Here is a 17,852-nt window from a genome sequence, read left to right as displayed (position 1 = left end):
AAAAGAGGACGTATGGGAAAAGGAAGACAATTTGTAGACACCAAGTGAAATTAAAACAAAATAGGGAAGAAGGTAAAAAGTAAGAAAGTAAAAATGGGGAAAATGAGAAACAGAGGTTAAGGGAGACACAGAAAAGGAATTTAAAAAGAGAGTATTGAGAAGGAGAGGGATAGAGAGGAAGGGAGGTGTAAATAGTAGTGTAGGTATAGGAAATAGGTAAGCAGGGAACATAAGATATGGGGTAACAGCAAGAGAAGGAGAAATGAGAACAGTGAAAGGGAAGAGAATCAGCAGTTGGGAGAATAAACAATATTTTAGGGGTTTGATGCAAAAAAGTGATCAGAGTCAAAATAAAGATATGAAAGAAAAAGGACAAAGATGGTGTTAATATAGGTCAAGAAACATTAGTGAATAAGTTTATCATAAGAAAAGTATGTGCTTTATGTGATCACCCTACTGTCTGTTGACTGCTGTCACCCTCATTAAGTGACCCCGATCACCCTACTACTGACTGCTCTCACCCTCATCTACTGACCCTGCTCACCCTACTACTGACTGCTCTCACCCTCAGTTACTGACCCTGATCACCCTACTACTGACTGCTCTCACCCTCATTAACTGACCCTGATCACCCTACTGCTGACTGCTCTCACCCTCATCTACTGACCCTGATCACCCTACTGCTGACTGCTCTCACCCTCATCTACTGACCATGCTCACCCTACTACTGACTGCTCTCACCCTCATCTACTGACCCTGCTCACCCTACTACTGACTGCTCTCACCCTCATTAACTGACCCTGCTCACCCTACTACTGACTGCTCTCACCCTCAGTTAATGACCCTGATCACCCTACTACTGACTGCTCTCACCCTCATCTACTGACCCTGATCACCCTACTACTGACTGCTCTCACCCTCAGTTACTGACCCTGCTCACCCTACTGCTGTCACCCTCATCTACTGACCGTGATCACCCTACTACTGACTGCTCTCACCCTCATCACCCTACAACTGACCCTGCTCACCCTACTATTGACTTCTCTCACCCTTATCTACTGACCCTGATCACCCTACTACTGACTGCTCTCCCCCTCATCTACTGACCCTGATCACCCTACTGCTGACTGCTGTCACCCTCATCTACTGACCCTGATCACCCTACTACTGACTGCTCTAACCCTCAGTTAATGACCCTGATCACCCTACTACTGACTGCTCTCACCCTCATCTACTGACCCTGATCAGCATACTACTGACTGCTCTAACCCTCAGTTACTGACCCTGCTCACCCTACTGCTGTCACCCTCATCTACTGACCCTGATCACCCTACTACCGACTGCTCTCACCCTCATCTACTGACCCTGATCACCCTACTACTGACTGATCTCACCCTCATCTACTGACCCTGCTGACCCTACTATTGACTGCTCTCACCCTTATCTACTGACCCTGATCACCCTACTACTGACTGCTCTCACCCTCATTAACTGACCCTGATCACCCTACTACTGACTGCTCTTACCCTCATCTACTGACCCTGATCACCCTGCTGCTCTGACCCTCAGTTAATGACCCTGATCACCCTACTGCTGACTGCTCTCACCCTCAGTTAATGACCCTTCTCACCCTACTGCTGACTACTCTCACCCTCATCTACTGACCCTAATCACCCTACTGCTGACTGCTCTCACCCTCATCTACTAACCCTGATCACCCTACTGCTGACTACTCTCACCCTCAGTTACTGACCCTGATCACCCTACTGCTGACTGCTCTCACCCTCATATACTGACCCTGCTTACCCTACTGCTGACTGCTCTCGCCCTCAGTTACTGACCCTGCTCACCCTACTGCGATCACCCTCATCTATTGACCCTGATCACCCTACTACTGACTGCTCTCCCCCTCATCTACTGACCCTGATCACCCTACTACTGACTGCTCTCACCCTCATCTACTGACCCTGATCACCCTACAACTGACTGCTCTCACCCTCCTCTACTGACCCTGATCACCCTACTACTGACTGCTCTCACCCTCATCTACTGACCCTGATCACCCTACTACTGACTGCTCTCCCCCTCATCTACTGACCCTGATCACCCTACTACTGACTGCTCTCACCCTCATCTACTGACCCTGATCAGCCTACTACTGACTGCTCTCCCCCTCAGTTACTGACCCTGCTCATCCTACTGCGATCACCCTCATCTACTGACCCTGATCACCCTACTACTGACTGCTCTCCCCCTCATCTACTGACCCTGATCACCCTACTACTGACTGTTCTCACCCTCATCTACTGACCCTCATCACCCTACTATTGACTGCTCTCACCCTCATCTACTGACCCTGATTACTCTACTACTGACTGCTCTCACCCTCATCTACTGACCCTGATCACCCTACTACTGACTGCTCTCACCCTCATTAACTAACCCTGATCACCCTACTGCTGACTGCTCTCACCATCATCTACTGACCCTGATCACCCTACTGCTGACTGCTCTCACCCTCATCTACTGACCATGCTCACCCTACTACTGACTGCTCTCACCCTCATCTACTGACCCTGCTCACCCTACTACTGACTGCTCTCACCCTCATTAACTGACCCTGATCACCCTACTACTGACTGCTCTCACCCTCAGTTAATGACCCTGATCACCCTACTACTGACTGCTCTCACCCTCATCTACTGACCCTGATAACCCTACTACTGTCTGCTCTCACCCTCAGTTACTGACCATGCTCACCCTACTGCTCTCACCCTCATCTACTGACCCTGATCACCCTACTGCTGACTGCTCTCACCCTCATCTACTGACCCTGATCACCCTACTGCTGACTGCTCTCACCCTCATCTACTGACCATGCTCACCCTACTACTGACTGCTCTCACCCTCATCTACTGACCCTGCTCACCCTACTGCTGACTGCTCTCATCCTCATTAACTGACCCTGATCACCCTACTACTGACTGCTCTCACCGTCAGTTAATGACCCTGATCACCCTACTACTGACTGCTCTCACCCTCATCTACTGACCCTGATCACCCTACTACTGACTGCTCTCACCCTCAGTTACTGACCCTGCTCACCCTACTGCTGTCATCCTCATCTACTGACCCTGATCACCCTACTACTGACTGCTCTCACCCTCATCTACTGACCCTGATCACCCTACTACCGACTGCTCTCACCCTCATCTACAGACCCTGCTCACCCTATTATTGACTGCTCTCACCCTTATCTACTGACCCTGATCACCCTACTGCTGACTGCTCTCACCCTCATCTACTGACCCTGATCACCCTACTACTGACTGCTCTCACCCTCAGTTACTGACCCTGCTCACCCTACTGCTGTCACCCTCATCTACTGACCCTGATCACCCTACTACTGACTGCTCTCACCCTCATCTACTGACCCTGCTCACCCTACTATTGACTGCTCTCACACTTATCTACTGACCCTGATCACCCTACTACTGACTGCTCTCAACCTCATTAACTGACCCTGATCACCCTACTACTGACTGCTCTTACCGTCATCTACTGACCCTGATCTCCCTGCTGTTCTCACCCTCAGTTAATGACCCTGATCACCCTCATCTACTGACCCTGATCACCCTACTGCTGACTACTCTCACCCTCAGTTACTGACCCTGATTACCCTACTGCTGACTGCTCTCACCCTCATCTACTGACCCTGCTTACCCTACTGCTGACTGCTCTCCCCCTCAGTTACTGACCCTGCTCACCCTACTGCGATCACCGTCATCTACTGACCCTGATCACCCTACTACTGACTGCTCTCCCCCTCATCTACTGACCCTGATCACCCTACTACTGACTGCTCTCACCCTCATCTTCTGACCCTGATCACCCTACTACTGACTGCTCTCACCCTCATCTACTGACCCTGATCACCCTACTACTGACTGCTCTCACCCTCATCTACTGACCCTGATCACCCTACTACTGACTGCTCTCACCCTCATCTACTGACCCTGCTCACCCTACTACTGACTGCTCTCACCCTCAGCTACTGACCCTGATCACCCTACTACTGACTGCTCTCACCCTAATCTACTGACCCTGCTCACCCTACTACTGACTGCTCTCCCCCTCAGTTACTGACCCTGCTCACCCTACTGCGATCACCCTCATCTACTGACCCTGATCACCCTACTACTGACTGCTCTCCCCCTCATCTACTGACCCTGATCACCCTACTACTGACTGCTCTCACCCTCATCTACTGACCATGATCACCCTACTACTGACTGCTCTCATCCTCATCTACTGACACTGATCACCCTACTACTGACTGCTCTCACCCTCATCTACTGACCCTGATCACCCTACTACTGACTGCTCTCCCCCTCATCTACTGACCCTGATCACCCTACTACTGACTGCTCTCACCCTCATCTACTGACCCTGATCACCCTACTACTGACTGCTCTCACCCTCAGTTACTGACCCTGCTCACCCTACTGCGATCACCCTCATCTACTGACCCTGATCACCCTACTACTGACTGCTCTCCCCCTCATCTACTGACCCTGATCACCCTACTACTGACTGCTCTCACCCTCATCTACTGACCCTGATCACCCTACTACTGACTGCTCTCACCCTCATCTACTGACCCTGATCATCCTACTACTGACTGCTCTCAACCTCATCTACTGACCCTGATCACCCTACTACTGACTGCTCTCACCCTCATCTACTGACCCTGCTCACCCTACTACTGACTGCTCTCACCCTACTACTGAATGCTCTCACCCTCAGCTACTGACCCTGATCACCCTACTACTGACTGCTCTCACCCTCATCTACTGACCCTGCTTATCCTACTACTGACTGCTCTCACCCTCAGTTACTGACCCTGCTCACCCTACTGTCTACTGTATTTGCTCCCTATTTATGATTCTGAAACAATATAGTTTACAACTAGCCTTGCCAGTCTGTAGGTAGCGCCTATCCCCTTTCTGCACTTGATTTCTCTATTTTCTTTTGCTGATTCTAAATCTCTACCTGAGCCTAGGATATTCATCTTCTGAACAGCATTGTTAATAGGATAACGAAGATAATTATTCTTTTATTAGTTTTCTCTAAAAATGTTTATTCAAATGCAGTTTGCTAACAGGGAATATAAGCTTACAAAATGTCAGCTTTATGCACAACCTAAATAAGTAATTATTAAAAAATCTATTACTATCAGTGCATGCAATCAAACATAAATACTACATAATGATTTGCCTCAATTTTTTATGATCTATAGGAAATGCATTTAACAAATCTCTCCGGCAGATGGCAGCAAAACACTGAACAAAGACAAAGCAAAGCATTGTGGGAGTGCAGCGCTGAGTATTTATTTATGTTCTTCCTTTATTTATCTCCTTCCCTTTGGACGTGGCCTCCTGCCCTTCTTGTATGTCTCGCTATTCTTAACTATTCCATGCAGTTTGCAGCTCTCTCACCTGTAATTTGTGCTGTGTATTGGAGCCCAATTGTAAGTTCTTCCAGCCTCGTCAATGTATCTCTATGGGAAGGAAACATAGAGGTGTCATCCTTCGCTACATACACAACAAATGCTACATGTATCACGCAAACTGTGGCTTCATTATTACCTCGTCTAGAGACTTCACCAATGTGCGGATAAATCTCTGACCTTCCATGCCATCTATCATGCTCTTGCGTATCTGAGGCAGAAAACACAAAAAAAGAGAATGGGTAGAGTATAGAGGGTGCAGTAGGTGAGACATACATGTAAGATGGAGAGGGCATTAAGGGACAAAGGATATAATGGTAGGTCGATATATGGTAAAGCGGAGAGAAAGCTGCAAGGTGATATGGAGTGGGAGAAGAAGGTGTGGGGGTAAGATTGAGGGGAAGAGGAAGGTGTAAATTGAGATTGAGGGGAAGAGGAAGGCTTGGGATGATGAGGGGGATGGGAAGGTGTGGGTAAGATTGAGGGGGGAGAGGAAGGTGTGGGTGAGATTGAGGTTGAGAGGAAGGTGTGGGTGAGATTAAGGGGGAGAGGAAGATGTGGGGTGAGATTGAGGGGGAGAGAAAGGTCTGGGGTGCGATTGAGGGGGAGAGGAAGGTGTGGGGGAAATTGAGGGGGAGAGAAAGGTGTGGGTGAGGTTGAGAGGAAGGTGTGGGTTGAGATTAAGGGAGAGAAGAATGTGTGGGGTGAGATTGAAGGGGAGAAGAAGTTGTGGGCAAAATTGAGGGGGAGAAGAAGGTGTGCAGTGAGATTGAGGGGGAGAGGAAGGTGTGGGGTGAGATTGAGAGGGGAGAGGAAGGTGTGGGTAAGATTGAATGGGAGAGGAAGGTGTAGGGTGTGATTGAGGGAGAGAGGAAGGTGTGGGTGAGATTGAGGGGAGAGGAAGGTGTGGGGTAGGAATAAGGGGAAGAGGAAGGTGTGGGGTATGATTAAGGGGAGGAGGAAGGTGTGGGTGAAAGAGTGGGGGGGAAGAAGAGGAAGGAGTGAAGTGTGAAGAAGTGAAATAGTTGTGGAAATATACATTATTATTGGTTATTTGTAGAGCGCCAACAGATTCCGCAGCGCTCACATTTGAGGAAAGTCGGAAACAAGAAGAAATAAGTAAAATGATAAAATAGTCACTTACCTCCTCTTTGTTCTCATCTTCTAGCTCAGCATCTAGAAAATCCAGTGTCACTGGCTCCTGAAAATTAATGATCTGAAAAATAGAAGGAGACTGCAGAAAAGAACCAAAATTCCAGGGGGGTGATCAGAGAGAGTGAGTGGATGGTAAGAGAGTGCATGTTAGTCATAGTGTGACCTTAGAATGTAAGTGTGACTTTAAGTAAGGACTTTTAGTTTAAATGTGTCCAGAAGGGATACCACGTTCAGGTCAGGAAAATAGGATTATTGCTGTGAGGCCATATATAATGATGTGAGGTGCACAAAAGGGGCAGAAGAGGTTCATGTACCCAAAACTATTTGTCTTGAGATGAATAGGTGAGAAGCTTTGCGATTAGTTCGCCTTACCTGTGGCTTCAGATTGGGATGCAGCAAGACGTATCCGTTAAGATCGATAGCAAACATGTAACCGTTGGCACCCAACTAAGACATGAAACACCTGTAAGAACAAAGCTCCGCAAAACCAAAACCCAGTATCTCTACTTTACAACCCACTAACTTCACAAGTAACATAAACCGTTGCATGCCACAACCCACTAATAGTGCACACAGACTAGCTGCACAACACTAATGGTATACCAAAACTAATTAGTTGTTACACCGAAAATAGCAAGTTGCATCTCATTACCCATTAATAATACACCCAAACTAGCTAATTGCACCCCTAAAATCCACCAATGCTACACCAAAAACGACATATTTGAATATTAAAACCCACTAACGGTCCTTCAAACTAGCTAATTGCATCCACAGCCTACCATTGGTATATCCAAACTAGATAGCTGCACCCCACAACCCCTGAATGGTACACTAAAACTAGCTAGTTACATCCCGCACCCATCAGTGCTACATTCAAAGCGACTTGATCCCGACAACCTACCAATGGTGCAGACCAAGCTTGCTAGCTGCACCTCAAAACCCACTGTGGGGTGAGATTGAGGGGGAGTACACTAATAAGTACACTAATACTAGCTAGTTGTACCCCACAATCCACAAATGTTATAGACAAAACTTGCTAGTTACACACCAAAACCGAAAAATGGTTCATCCAAACTAGTTAGTTACACACAACATGCTAATGATGCAAACCAAACTTGCTAGCTGCACATCGAAACCCAGTAATTGCACACCCAAGCTAGCTAATTACACCCCACAACTCAACAAATGTTCAGCTAACCCACCTAATTGCACCCCACAACCTGTATACTTGCTAGTTGCACCTTACACCCCACAACCCACCAAAAGTACACCTAAACTAGATAGTTGCACCCTACAACCAATCAATGATACACTGAAAATAATAAGTTGCACCCAACAACATAAGTTACACATTAAGGTATATACACTATCTGCCAGTGGTGAACCTAAACTAGTAAGTTCAACATCACATCTCACACACCAATAGAACTCTTAAACATCTAAAGTTGGACTCCACAACTCACCAAATAACAATGCATCTAAAGTAGCAGGTTGCACCCACAAACCCAACAATTGTACACCCTAAGTTTAAGGTTGTACCCAATAACCCACTCTAGCAGGTTTCCCCCAAAACTCACCATAATACAGGTCAATGCTAACAGATACCACAATGCAAAATCCCACTCTAGCTTGTCAAGAGCACCCCCAACTTCTACCTCCACCCAACAATCTCCAACTCAAACACAGCTTCCCCACATTATATAATAAACTCCAAGCTTACACCCTTCTCTCCACATGCTTTCCAACATCTCCCCAGTCTATTAGATCTGTAAACTCACACTGTATCGGGGCATCAGTTTCTGGATATCCTCCAAAGCGACGTCAATGCCCATCACGCCGAGAATGAGCTGATTCTGAAGAGAAATGGGAAGAAGTGTATAGATGAGGTTAAAAAGTTAGGTAGATGGTGGAAAAATGGTGAAGGTGGAGTGATGTAAGAGTGAGAGAATTTCAGAAGATGTGCAGCAGAAAGACAACAAAAGAATAGAAGGAAAGACAACCTGTATACTTCCTTACTGGCTTGGCTATTTCCTCTTTACTTTTCTTTTATCTCAATGTTTATCCCATATATGTATCTGTGTCTCTATCCCCTCTCTCCGCTCCCCCTGTTTCTGCAAAATACATGCATCAATTTGTCTGCCCCTCTATTTGCCTCCTTGTATGTCTGCGTCATATGTGTATCAGTCTGTATGCCCCATGTGTGTCTATACTTGTCCCTTCTTAGTATACTTTGTGTCTATACTTGACCCCTCTCAGTCTGCTCTGTGCCTATACTTGTCCCCTCTCTCAGACTGCTCTGTGTCTGTACCTGTCCTCTCTCTCAGTCTGCTCAGTGTCTGTACTTGTTCCCTCTCTCAGTCTGCTCTGTGTCTGTACTTGTCCCCTCTCTCAGTCTGCTCTGTGTCTATACTTGTCCCCTCTCTCAGTCTGCTTTGTGTCTTTATTTGTCCCCTCTCAGTATACTTTGTGTCTATACTTGTCCCCTCTCAGTATACTTTGTGTCTATACTTGTCCCCTCTCAGTCTGCTCTGTGTCTATACCAGTCCCCTCTCTCAGTCTGCTCTGTGTATATACTTGTCCCCTCTCTCAGTCTGCTCTGTGTCTATACGTGTCCCCTCTCTCAGTCTGCTCTGTGTCTATACTTGTCCCCTATCTCAGTGTGCTTTGTGTCTATATTTGTCCCCTCTCAGTAAACTTTGTGTCTATACTTGTCCCCTCTCTCAGACTGCTCTGTGTCTGTACCTGTCCTCTCTCTCAGTCTGCTCAGTGTCTGTACTTGTTCCCTCTCTCAGTCTGCTCTGTGTCTGTACTTGTCCCCTCTCTCAGTCTGCTCTGTGTCTATACTTGTCCCCTCTCTCAGTCTGCTTTGTGTCTTTATTTGTCCCCTCTCAGTATACTTTGTGTCTATACTTGTCCCCTCTCAGTATACTTTGTGTCTATACTTGTCCCCTCTCAGTCTGCTCTGTGTCTATACCAGTCCCCTCTCTCAGTCTGCTCTGTGTATATACTTGTCCCCTCTCTCAGTCTGCTCTGTGTCTATACGTGTCCCCTCTCTCAGTCTGCTCTGTGTCTATACTTGTCCCCTATCTCAGTGTGCTTTGTGTCTATATTTGTCCCCTCTCAGTAAACTTTGTGTCTATACTTGTCCCCTCTCAGTCTGCTCTGTGTCTATACCAGTCCCCTCTCTCAGTCTGTTCTTTGTCTATATTTGTCCCCCCCTCTCAGTCTGCTCTGTGTCTATAGTTGTCCCCTCTCAGTCTGCTCTGTGTCTATACTTGTCCTCTCTCAGTCTGCTCTGTGTCTATAGTTGTCCCCTCTTTCAGTCTGCTCTCTGTTTATACTTGTCTCCTCTGTCTGCTCTGTGTCTATACTTGTCCCCTCTATCACTCTGCTCTGTGTCTATACTTGTCCCCCCTCTCACTCTGCTCTGTGTCTGTACTTGTCCCCTCTCAGTCTACTCTGTGTCAATACTTGTCCCCTCTCTCAGTCTGCTCTGTGTCTATACTTGTCCCCTCTCTCAGTCTGCTCTGTGTCTATACCTGTCCCCTCTCTCAGTCTGCTCTGTGTCTATACTTGTCCCCTCTCTCAGTCTGCTTTGTGTCTATACTTGTCCCCTCTCTCAGTCTGCTCTGTGTCTATACTTGTCCCCTCTCTCAGTCTGCTCTGTGTCTATACCTGTCCCCTCTCTCAGTCTGCTCTGTGTCTATACTTGTCCCCTCTCTGAGTGCTTTGTGTCTATACTTGTCCCCTCTCTCAGTCTGCTCTGTGTCTGTACTTGTCCCCTCTCAGTCTGCTCTGTGTCTGTACTTGTCCCCTCTCTCAGTCTGCTCTGTGTCTGTACTTGTCCCCTCTCTCAGTCTGCTCTGTGTCTATACCTGTCCCCTCTCTCAGTCTGCTCTGTGTCTATACCTGTTCCCTTTCTCAGTCTGCTCTGTGTCTATACTTGTCCCCTCTCTGTCTGCTTTGTGTCTATACTTGTCCCCTCTCTCAGTCTGCTTTGTGTCTATACTTGTCCCCTCTCTCAGTCTGCTCTGTGTCTGTACTTGTACCCTCTCAGTCTGCTGTGTCTGTACTTGTCCCCTCTCTCAGTCTGCTCTGTGTCTATACTTGTCCCCCTCTCAGTCTGCTCTGTGTCTGTACTTGTCCCCTCTCTCAGTCTGACTCTGTGTCTATACTTGTCCCCCTCTCAGTCTGCTCTGTGTCTGTACTTGTCCCCTCTCTCAGTCTGCTCTGTGTCTGTACTTGTCCCCTCTCTCAGTCTGCTCTGTCTATACTTCCCCCCTCTCAGTCTGCTCTGTGTCTGTCATGTCCCCTCTCAGTCTGCTCTGTGTCTGTACTTGTCCCCTCTCTCAGTCTGCTCTGTGTCTGTACTTGTCCCCTCTCTCAGTCTGCTTTGTGTCTATACTTGTCCCCTCTCAGTATACTTTGTGTCTATACTTGTCCCCTCTCAGTATACTTTGTATCTATACTTGACCCCTCTCAGTCTACTCAATGTCTATACCTGTCCCCTCTCCCAGTCTGCTCTGTGTCTGTACTTGTCCCCTCTCTGTCTGCTCTGTCTATACTTGCCCCCCCTCTCAGTCTGCTCTGTGTCTGTACTTGTCCCCTCTCTGTCTGCTCTGTCTATACTTGTCCCCCCTCTCAGTCTGCTCTGTGTCTGTACTTGTCCCCTCTCTCAGTCTGCTCTGTGTCTGTACTTGTCACCTCTCTCAGTCTGCTCTGTGTCTGTACTTGTCCCCTCTCTCATTCTGCTCTGTGTCTATACTTGTCCCCTCTCTCAGTCTGCTCTGTGTCTACACTTGTCCCCTCTCTCAGTCTGCTCTGTGTCTATACTTGTCCCCTCTCTCAGTCTGCTTTGTGTCTATACTTGTCCCCTCTCTCAGTCTGCTCTGTGTCTATACTTGTCCCCTATCTCAGTCTGCTTTGTGTCTATACTTGTCCCCTCTCAGTATACTTTGTGTCTATACTTGTCCCCTCTCAGTCTGCTCTGTGTCTATACCAGTTCCCTCTCTCAGTCTGCTCTGTGTATATACTTGTCCCCTCTCTCAGTCTGCTCTGTGTCTATACGTGTCCCCTCTCTCAGTCTGCTCTGTGTCTATACTTGTCCCCTATCTCAGTGTGCTTTGTGTCTATACTTGTCCCCTATCTCAGTATACTTTGTGTCTATACTTGTCCCATCTCAGTCTGCTCTGTGTCTATACCAGTCCCCTCTCTCAGTCTGTTCTTTGTCTATATTTGTCCCCCCTCTCAGTCTGCTCTGTGTCTGTACTTGTCCCCTCTCTCAGTCTGCTCTGTGTTTATACTTGTCTCCTCTGTCTGCTCTGTGTCTATACTTGTCCCCTCTATCACTCTGCTCTGTGTCTATACTTGTCCCCCCTCTCACTCTGCTCTGTGTCTGTACTTGTCCCCTCTCAGTCTACTCTGTGTCTATACTTGTCCCCTCTCTCAGTCTGCTCTGTGTCTATACTTGTCCCCTCTCTCAGTCTGCTCTGTGTCTATACCTGTCCCCTCTCTCAGTTAGCTCTGTGTCTATACTTGTCCCCTCTCTGTCTGCTCTGTGTCTGTCCTTGTCCCCTCTCAGTCTGCTCTGTGTCTGTACTTGTTCCCTCTCTCAGTCTACTCTGTGTCTATACCTGTCCCCTCTCTGAGTGCTTTGTGTCTATACTTGTCCCCTCTCTCAGTCTGCTCTGTGTCTGTACTTGTCCCCTCTCAGTCTGCTCTGTGTCTGTACTTGTCCCCTCTCTCAGTCTGCTCTGTGTCTATACCTGTCCCCTCTCTCAGTCTGCTCTGTGTCTATACCTGTCCCCTTTCTCAGTCTGCTCTGTGTCTATACTTGTCCCCTCTCTGTCTGCTTTGTGTCTATACTTGTCCCCTCTCTGTCTGCTTTGTGTCTATACTTGTCCCCTCTCAGTATACTTTGTGTCTATACTTGTCCCCTCTCAGTATACTTTGTATCTATACTTGACCCCTCTCAGTCTACTCAATGTCTATACCTGTCCCCTCTCCCAGTCTGCTCTGTGTCTGTACTTGTCCCCTCTCCCAGTCTGCTCTGTCTATACTTGCCCCCCCTCTCAGTCTGCTCTGTGTCTGTACTTGTCCCCTCTCTGTCTGCTCTGTCTATACTTGTCCCCCCTCTCAGTCTGCTCTGTGTCTGTACTTGTCCCCTCTCTCAGTCTGCTCTGTGTCTGTACTTGTCACCTCTCTCAGTCTGCTCTGTGTCTGTACTTGTCCCCTCTCTCATTCTGCTCTGTGTCTATACTTGTCCCCTCTCTCAGTCTGCTCTGTGTCTACACTTGTCCCCTCTCTCAGTCTGCTCTGTGTCTATACTTGTCCCCTCTCTCAGTCTGCTTTGTGTCTATACTTGTCCCCTCTCTCAGTCTGCTCTGTGTCTATACTTGTCCCCTATCTCAGTCTGCTTTGTGTCTATACTTGTCCCCTCTCAGTATACTTTGTGTCTATACTTGTCCCCTCTCAGTCTGCTCTGTGTCTATACCAGTTCCCTCTCTCAGTCTGCTCTGTGTATATACTTGTCCCCTCTCTCAGTCTGCTCTGTGTCTATACGTGTCCCCTCTCTCAGTCTGCTCTGTGTCTATACTTGTCCCCTATCTCAGTGTGCTTTGTGTCTATACTTGTCCCCTATCTCAGTATACTTTGTGTCTATACTTGTCCCATCTCAGTCTGCTCTGTGTCTATACCAGTCCCCTCTCTCAGTCTGTTCTTTGTCTATATTTGTCCCCCCTCTCAGTCTGCTCTGTGTCTGTACTTGTCCCCTCTCTCAGTCTGCTCTGTGTTTATACTTGTCTCCTCTGTCTGCTCTGTGTCTATACTTGTCCCCTCTATCACTCTGCTCTGTGTCTATACTTGTCCCCCCTCTCACTCTGCTCTGTGTCTGTACTTGTCCCCTCTCAGTCTACTCTGTGTCTATACTTGTCCCCTCTCTCAGTCTGCTCTGTGTCTATACTTGTCCCCTCTCTCAGTCTGCTCTGTGTCTATACCTGTCCCCTCTCTCAGTTAGCTCTGTGTCTATACTTGTCCCCTCTCTGTCTGCTCTGTGTCTGTCCTTGTCCCCTCTCAGTCTGCTCTGTGTCTGTACTTGTTCCCTCTCTCAGTCTACTCTGTGTCTATACCTGTCCCCTCTCTGAGTGCTTTGTGTCTATACTTGTCCCCTCTCTCAGTCTGCTCTGTGTCTGTACTTGTCCCCTCTCAGTCTGCTCTGTGTCTGTACTTGTCCCCTCTCTCAGTCTGCTCTGTGTCTATACCTGTCCCCTCTCTCAGTCTGCTCTGTGTCTATACCTGTCCCCTTTCTCAGTCTGCTCTGTGTCTGTCCTTGTCCCCTCTCAGTCTGCTCTGTGTCTGTACTTGTTCCCTCTCTCAGTCTACTCTGTGTCTATATCTGTCCCCTCTCTGAGTGCTTTGTGTCTATACTTGTCCCCTCTCTCAGTCTGCTCTGTGTCTGTACTTGTCCCCTCTCAGTCTGCTCTGTGTCTGTACTTGTCCCCTCTCTCAGTCTGCTCTGTGTCTATACCTGTCCCCTCTCTCAGTCTGCTCTGTGTCTATACCTGTCCCCTTTCTCAGTCTGCTCTGTGTCTATACTTGTCCCCTCTCTGTCTGCTTTGTGTCTATACTTGTCCCCTCTCTCAGTCTGCTTTGTGTCTATACTTGTCCCCTCTCTCAGTCTGCTCAGTGTCTGTACTTGTCCCCTCTCAGTCTGCTCTGTGTCTGTACTTGTCCCCTCTCTCAGTCGGCTCTGTGTCTATACTTGTCCCCCTCTCAGTCTGCTCAGTGTCTGTAATTGTCCCCTCTCTCAGTCTGCTCTGTGTCTATATTTGCCCCTCTCAGTCTGCTCAGTGTCTGTACTTGTCCCCTCTCTCAGTCTGCTCAGTGTCTGTATTTGTCCTCTCTCAGTCTGCTCTGCGTCTATACTTGTCCCCTATCTCAGTCTGCTCTGTGTCTATACTTGTCCCCTCTCTCAGTCTACTTTGTGTCTATAGTTGTCCCCTCTCAGTCTGCTCAGTGTCTGTACTTGTCCCCTCTCTCAGTCTGCTCTGTGTCTATAGTTGTCCCCTCTCAGTCTGCTCTGTGTCTATACCTGTCCCCTCTCAGTCTGCTCAGTGTCTGTACTTGTCCCCTCTCAGTCTGCTCAGTGTCTGTACTTGTCCCCTCTCAGTCTGCTCAGTGTCTGTACTTGTCCCCTCTCTCAGTCTGCTCTGTGTCTATAGTTGTCCCCTCTCAGTCTGCTCTGTGTCTATACTTGTCCCCTCTCAGTCTGCTCTGTGTCTATAGTTGTCCCCTCTCAGTCTGCTCTGCGTCTATACTTGTCCCCTCTCTCAGTCTGCTCTGTGTCTATACTTGTAGCCTCTCTCAGTCTACTCTGCGTCTATAGTTGTCCCCTCTGTCGGCTCAGTGTCTGTACTTGTCCCCTTTCTCAGTCTGCTCTGTGTCTATAGTTGTCCCCTCTCAGTCTGCTCTGTGTCTATACTTGTCCTCTCTCAGTCTGCTCTGTGTCTATACTTGTCCCCTCTCTCAGTCTGCTTTGTGTCTATACTTGTCCCCTCTCTCAGTCTGCTCTGTGTCTATACTTGTCCCCTATCTCAGTCTGCTTTGTGTCTATACTTGTCCCCTCTCAGTATACTTTGTGTCTATACTTGTCCCCTCTCAGTCTGCTCTGTGTCTATACCAGTTCCCTCTCTCAGTCTGCTCTGTGTATATACTTGTCCCCTCTCTCAGTCTGCTCTGTGTCTATACGTGTCCCCTCTCTCAGTCTGCTCTGTGTCTATACTTGTCCCCTATCTCAGTGTGCTTTGTGTCTATACTTGTCCCCTATCTCAGTATACTTTGTGTCTATACTTGTCCCATCTCAGTCTGCTCTGTGTCTATACCAGTCCCCTCTCTCAGTCTGTTCTTTGTCTATATTTGTCCCCCCTCTCAGTCTGCTCTGTGTCTGTACTTGTCCCCTCTCTCAGTCTGCTCTGTGTTTATACTTGTCTCCTCTGTCTGCTCTGTGTCTATACTTGTCCCCTCTATCACTCTGCTCTGTGTCTATACTTGTCCCCCCTCTCACTCTGCTCTGTGTCTGTACTTGTCCCCTCTCAGTCTACTCTGTGTCTATACTTGTCCCCTCTCTCAGTCTGCTCTGTGTCTATACTTGTCCCCTCTCTCAGTCTGCTCTGTGTCTATACCTGTCCCCTCTCTCAGTTAGCTCTGTGTCTATACTTGTCCCCTCTCTGTCTGCTCTGTGTCTGTCCTTGTCCCCTCTCAGTCTGCTCTGTGTCTGTACTTGTTCCCTCTCTCAGTCTACTCTGTGTCTATACCTGTCCCCTCTCTGAGTGCTTTGTGTCTATACTTGTCCCCTCTCTCAGTCTGCTCTGTGTCTGTACTTGTCCCCTCTCAGTCTGCTCTGTGTCTGTACTTGTCCCCTCTCTCAGTCTGCTCTGTGTCTATACTTGTCCCCTCTCTCAGTCTGCTCTGTGTCTATACCTGTCCCCTTTCTCAGTCTGCTCTGTGTCTATACTTGTCCCCTCTCTGTCTGCTTTGTGTCTATACTTGTCCCCTCTCTGTCTGCTTTGTGTCTATACTTGTCCCCTCTCTCAGTCTGCTTTGTGTCTATACTTGTCCCCTCTCTCTCAGTCTGCTCAGTGTCTGTACTTGTCCCCTCTCAGTCTGCTCTGTGTCTGTACTTGTCCCCTCTCTCAGTCGGCTCTGTGTCTATACTTGTCCCCCTCTCAGTCTGCTCAGTGTCTGTAATTGTCCCCTCTCTCAGTCTGCTCTGTGTCTATATTTGCCCCTCTCAGTCTGCTCAGTGTCTGTACTTGTCCCCTCTCTCAGTCTGCTCAGTGTCTGTATTTGTCCTCTCTCAGTCTGCTCTGCGTCTATACTTGTCCCCTATCTCAGTCTGCTCTGTGTCTATACTTGTCCCCTCTCTCAGTCTACTTTGTGTCTATAGTTGTCCCCTCTCAGTCTGCTCAGTGTCTGTACTTGTCCCCTCTCTCAGTCTGCTCTGTGTCTATAGTTGTCCCCTCTCAGTCTGCTCTGTGTCTATACCTGTCCCCTCTCAGTCTGCTCAGTGTCTGTACTTGTCCCCTCTCAGTCTGCTCAGTGTCTGTACTTGTCCCCTCTCAGTCTGCTCAGTGTCTGTACTTGTCCCCTCTCTCAGTCTGCTCTGTGTCTATAGTTGTCCCCTCTCAGTCTGCTCTGTGTCTATACTTGTCCCCTCTCAGTCTGCTCTGTGTCTATAGTTGTCCCCTCTCAGTCTGCTCTGCGTCTATACTTGTCCCCTCTCTCAGTCTGCTCTGTGTCTATACTTGTAGCCTCTCTCAGTCTACTCTGCGTCTATAGTTGTCCCCTCTGTCGGCTCAGTGTCTGTACTTGTCCCCTTTCTCAGTCTGCTCTGTGTCTATAGTTGTCCCCTCTCAGTCTGCTCTGTGTCTATACTTGTCCTCTCTCAGTCTGCTCTGTGTCTATACTTGTCCCCTCTCTCAGTCTGCTTTGTGTCTATACTTGTCCCCTCTCTCAGTCTGCTCTGTGTCTATACTTGTCCCCTATCTCAGTCTGCTTTGTGTCTATACTTGTCCCCTCTCAGTATACTTTGTGTCTATACTTGTCCCCTCTCAGTCTGCTCTGTGTCTATACCAGTTCCCTCTCTCAGTCTGCTCTGTGTATATACTTGTCCCCTCTCTCAGTCTGCTCTGTGTCTATACGTGTCCCCTCTCTCAGTCTGCTCTGTGTCTATACTTGTCCCCTATCTCAGTGTGCTTTGTGTCTATACTTGTCCCCTATCTCAGTATACTTTGTGTCTATACTTGTCCCATCTCAGTCTGCTCTGTGTCTATACCAGTCCCCTCTCTCAGTCTGTTCTTTGTCTATATTTGTCCCCCCTCTCAGTCTGCTCTGTGTCTGTACTTGTCCCCTCTCTCAGTCTGCTCTGTGTTTATACTTGTCTCCTCTGTCTGCTCTGTGTCTATACTTGTCCCCTCTATCACTCTGCTCTGTGTCTATACTTGTCCCCCCTCTCACTCTGCTCTGTGTCTGTACTTGTCCCCTCTCAGTCTACTCTGTGTCTATACTTGTCCCCTCTCTCAGTCTGCTCTGTGTCTATACTTGTCCCCTCTCTCAGTCTGCTCTGTGTCTATACCTGTCCCCTCTCTCAGTTAGCTCTGTGTCTATACTTGTCCCCTCTCTGTCTGCT

General features: G+C 48.3%; 1 protein-coding gene across 1 annotated transcript in view; it reads right to left on the bottom strand.

Annotated features, from left to right (window-relative positions):
* CACNA2D2 (calcium voltage-gated channel auxiliary subunit alpha2delta 2) overlaps window positions 1-17,852 on the bottom strand; it is a 780,863-nt gene that overhangs the window by 152,508 nt on the left and 610,503 nt on the right. The window contains exons 17-21 of the mRNA XM_053721110.1: window positions 8,446-8,520; window positions 7,037-7,111; window positions 6,654-6,725; window positions 5,649-5,720; window positions 5,499-5,560 (exon numbers count right to left, since the gene is read on the bottom strand). Of these exons, the coding sequence (XP_053577085.1) occupies window positions 5,499-5,560; window positions 5,649-5,720; window positions 6,654-6,725; window positions 7,037-7,111; window positions 8,446-8,520 (356 nt within the window). The remainder of the gene's footprint in view (window positions 1-5,498; window positions 5,561-5,648; window positions 5,721-6,653; window positions 6,726-7,036; window positions 7,112-8,445; window positions 8,521-17,852) is intronic.

Source organism: Bombina bombina, chromosome 7, assembly GCF_027579735.1.
Source record: "Bombina bombina isolate aBomBom1 chromosome 7, aBomBom1.pri, whole genome shotgun sequence".
Lineage (NCBI taxonomy): Eukaryota > Metazoa > Chordata > Amphibia > Anura > Bombinatoridae > Bombina > Bombina bombina.
Note: the sequence above shows the minus strand (reverse complement) of the source record. Positions and strands in the feature narration are given on the sequence as shown.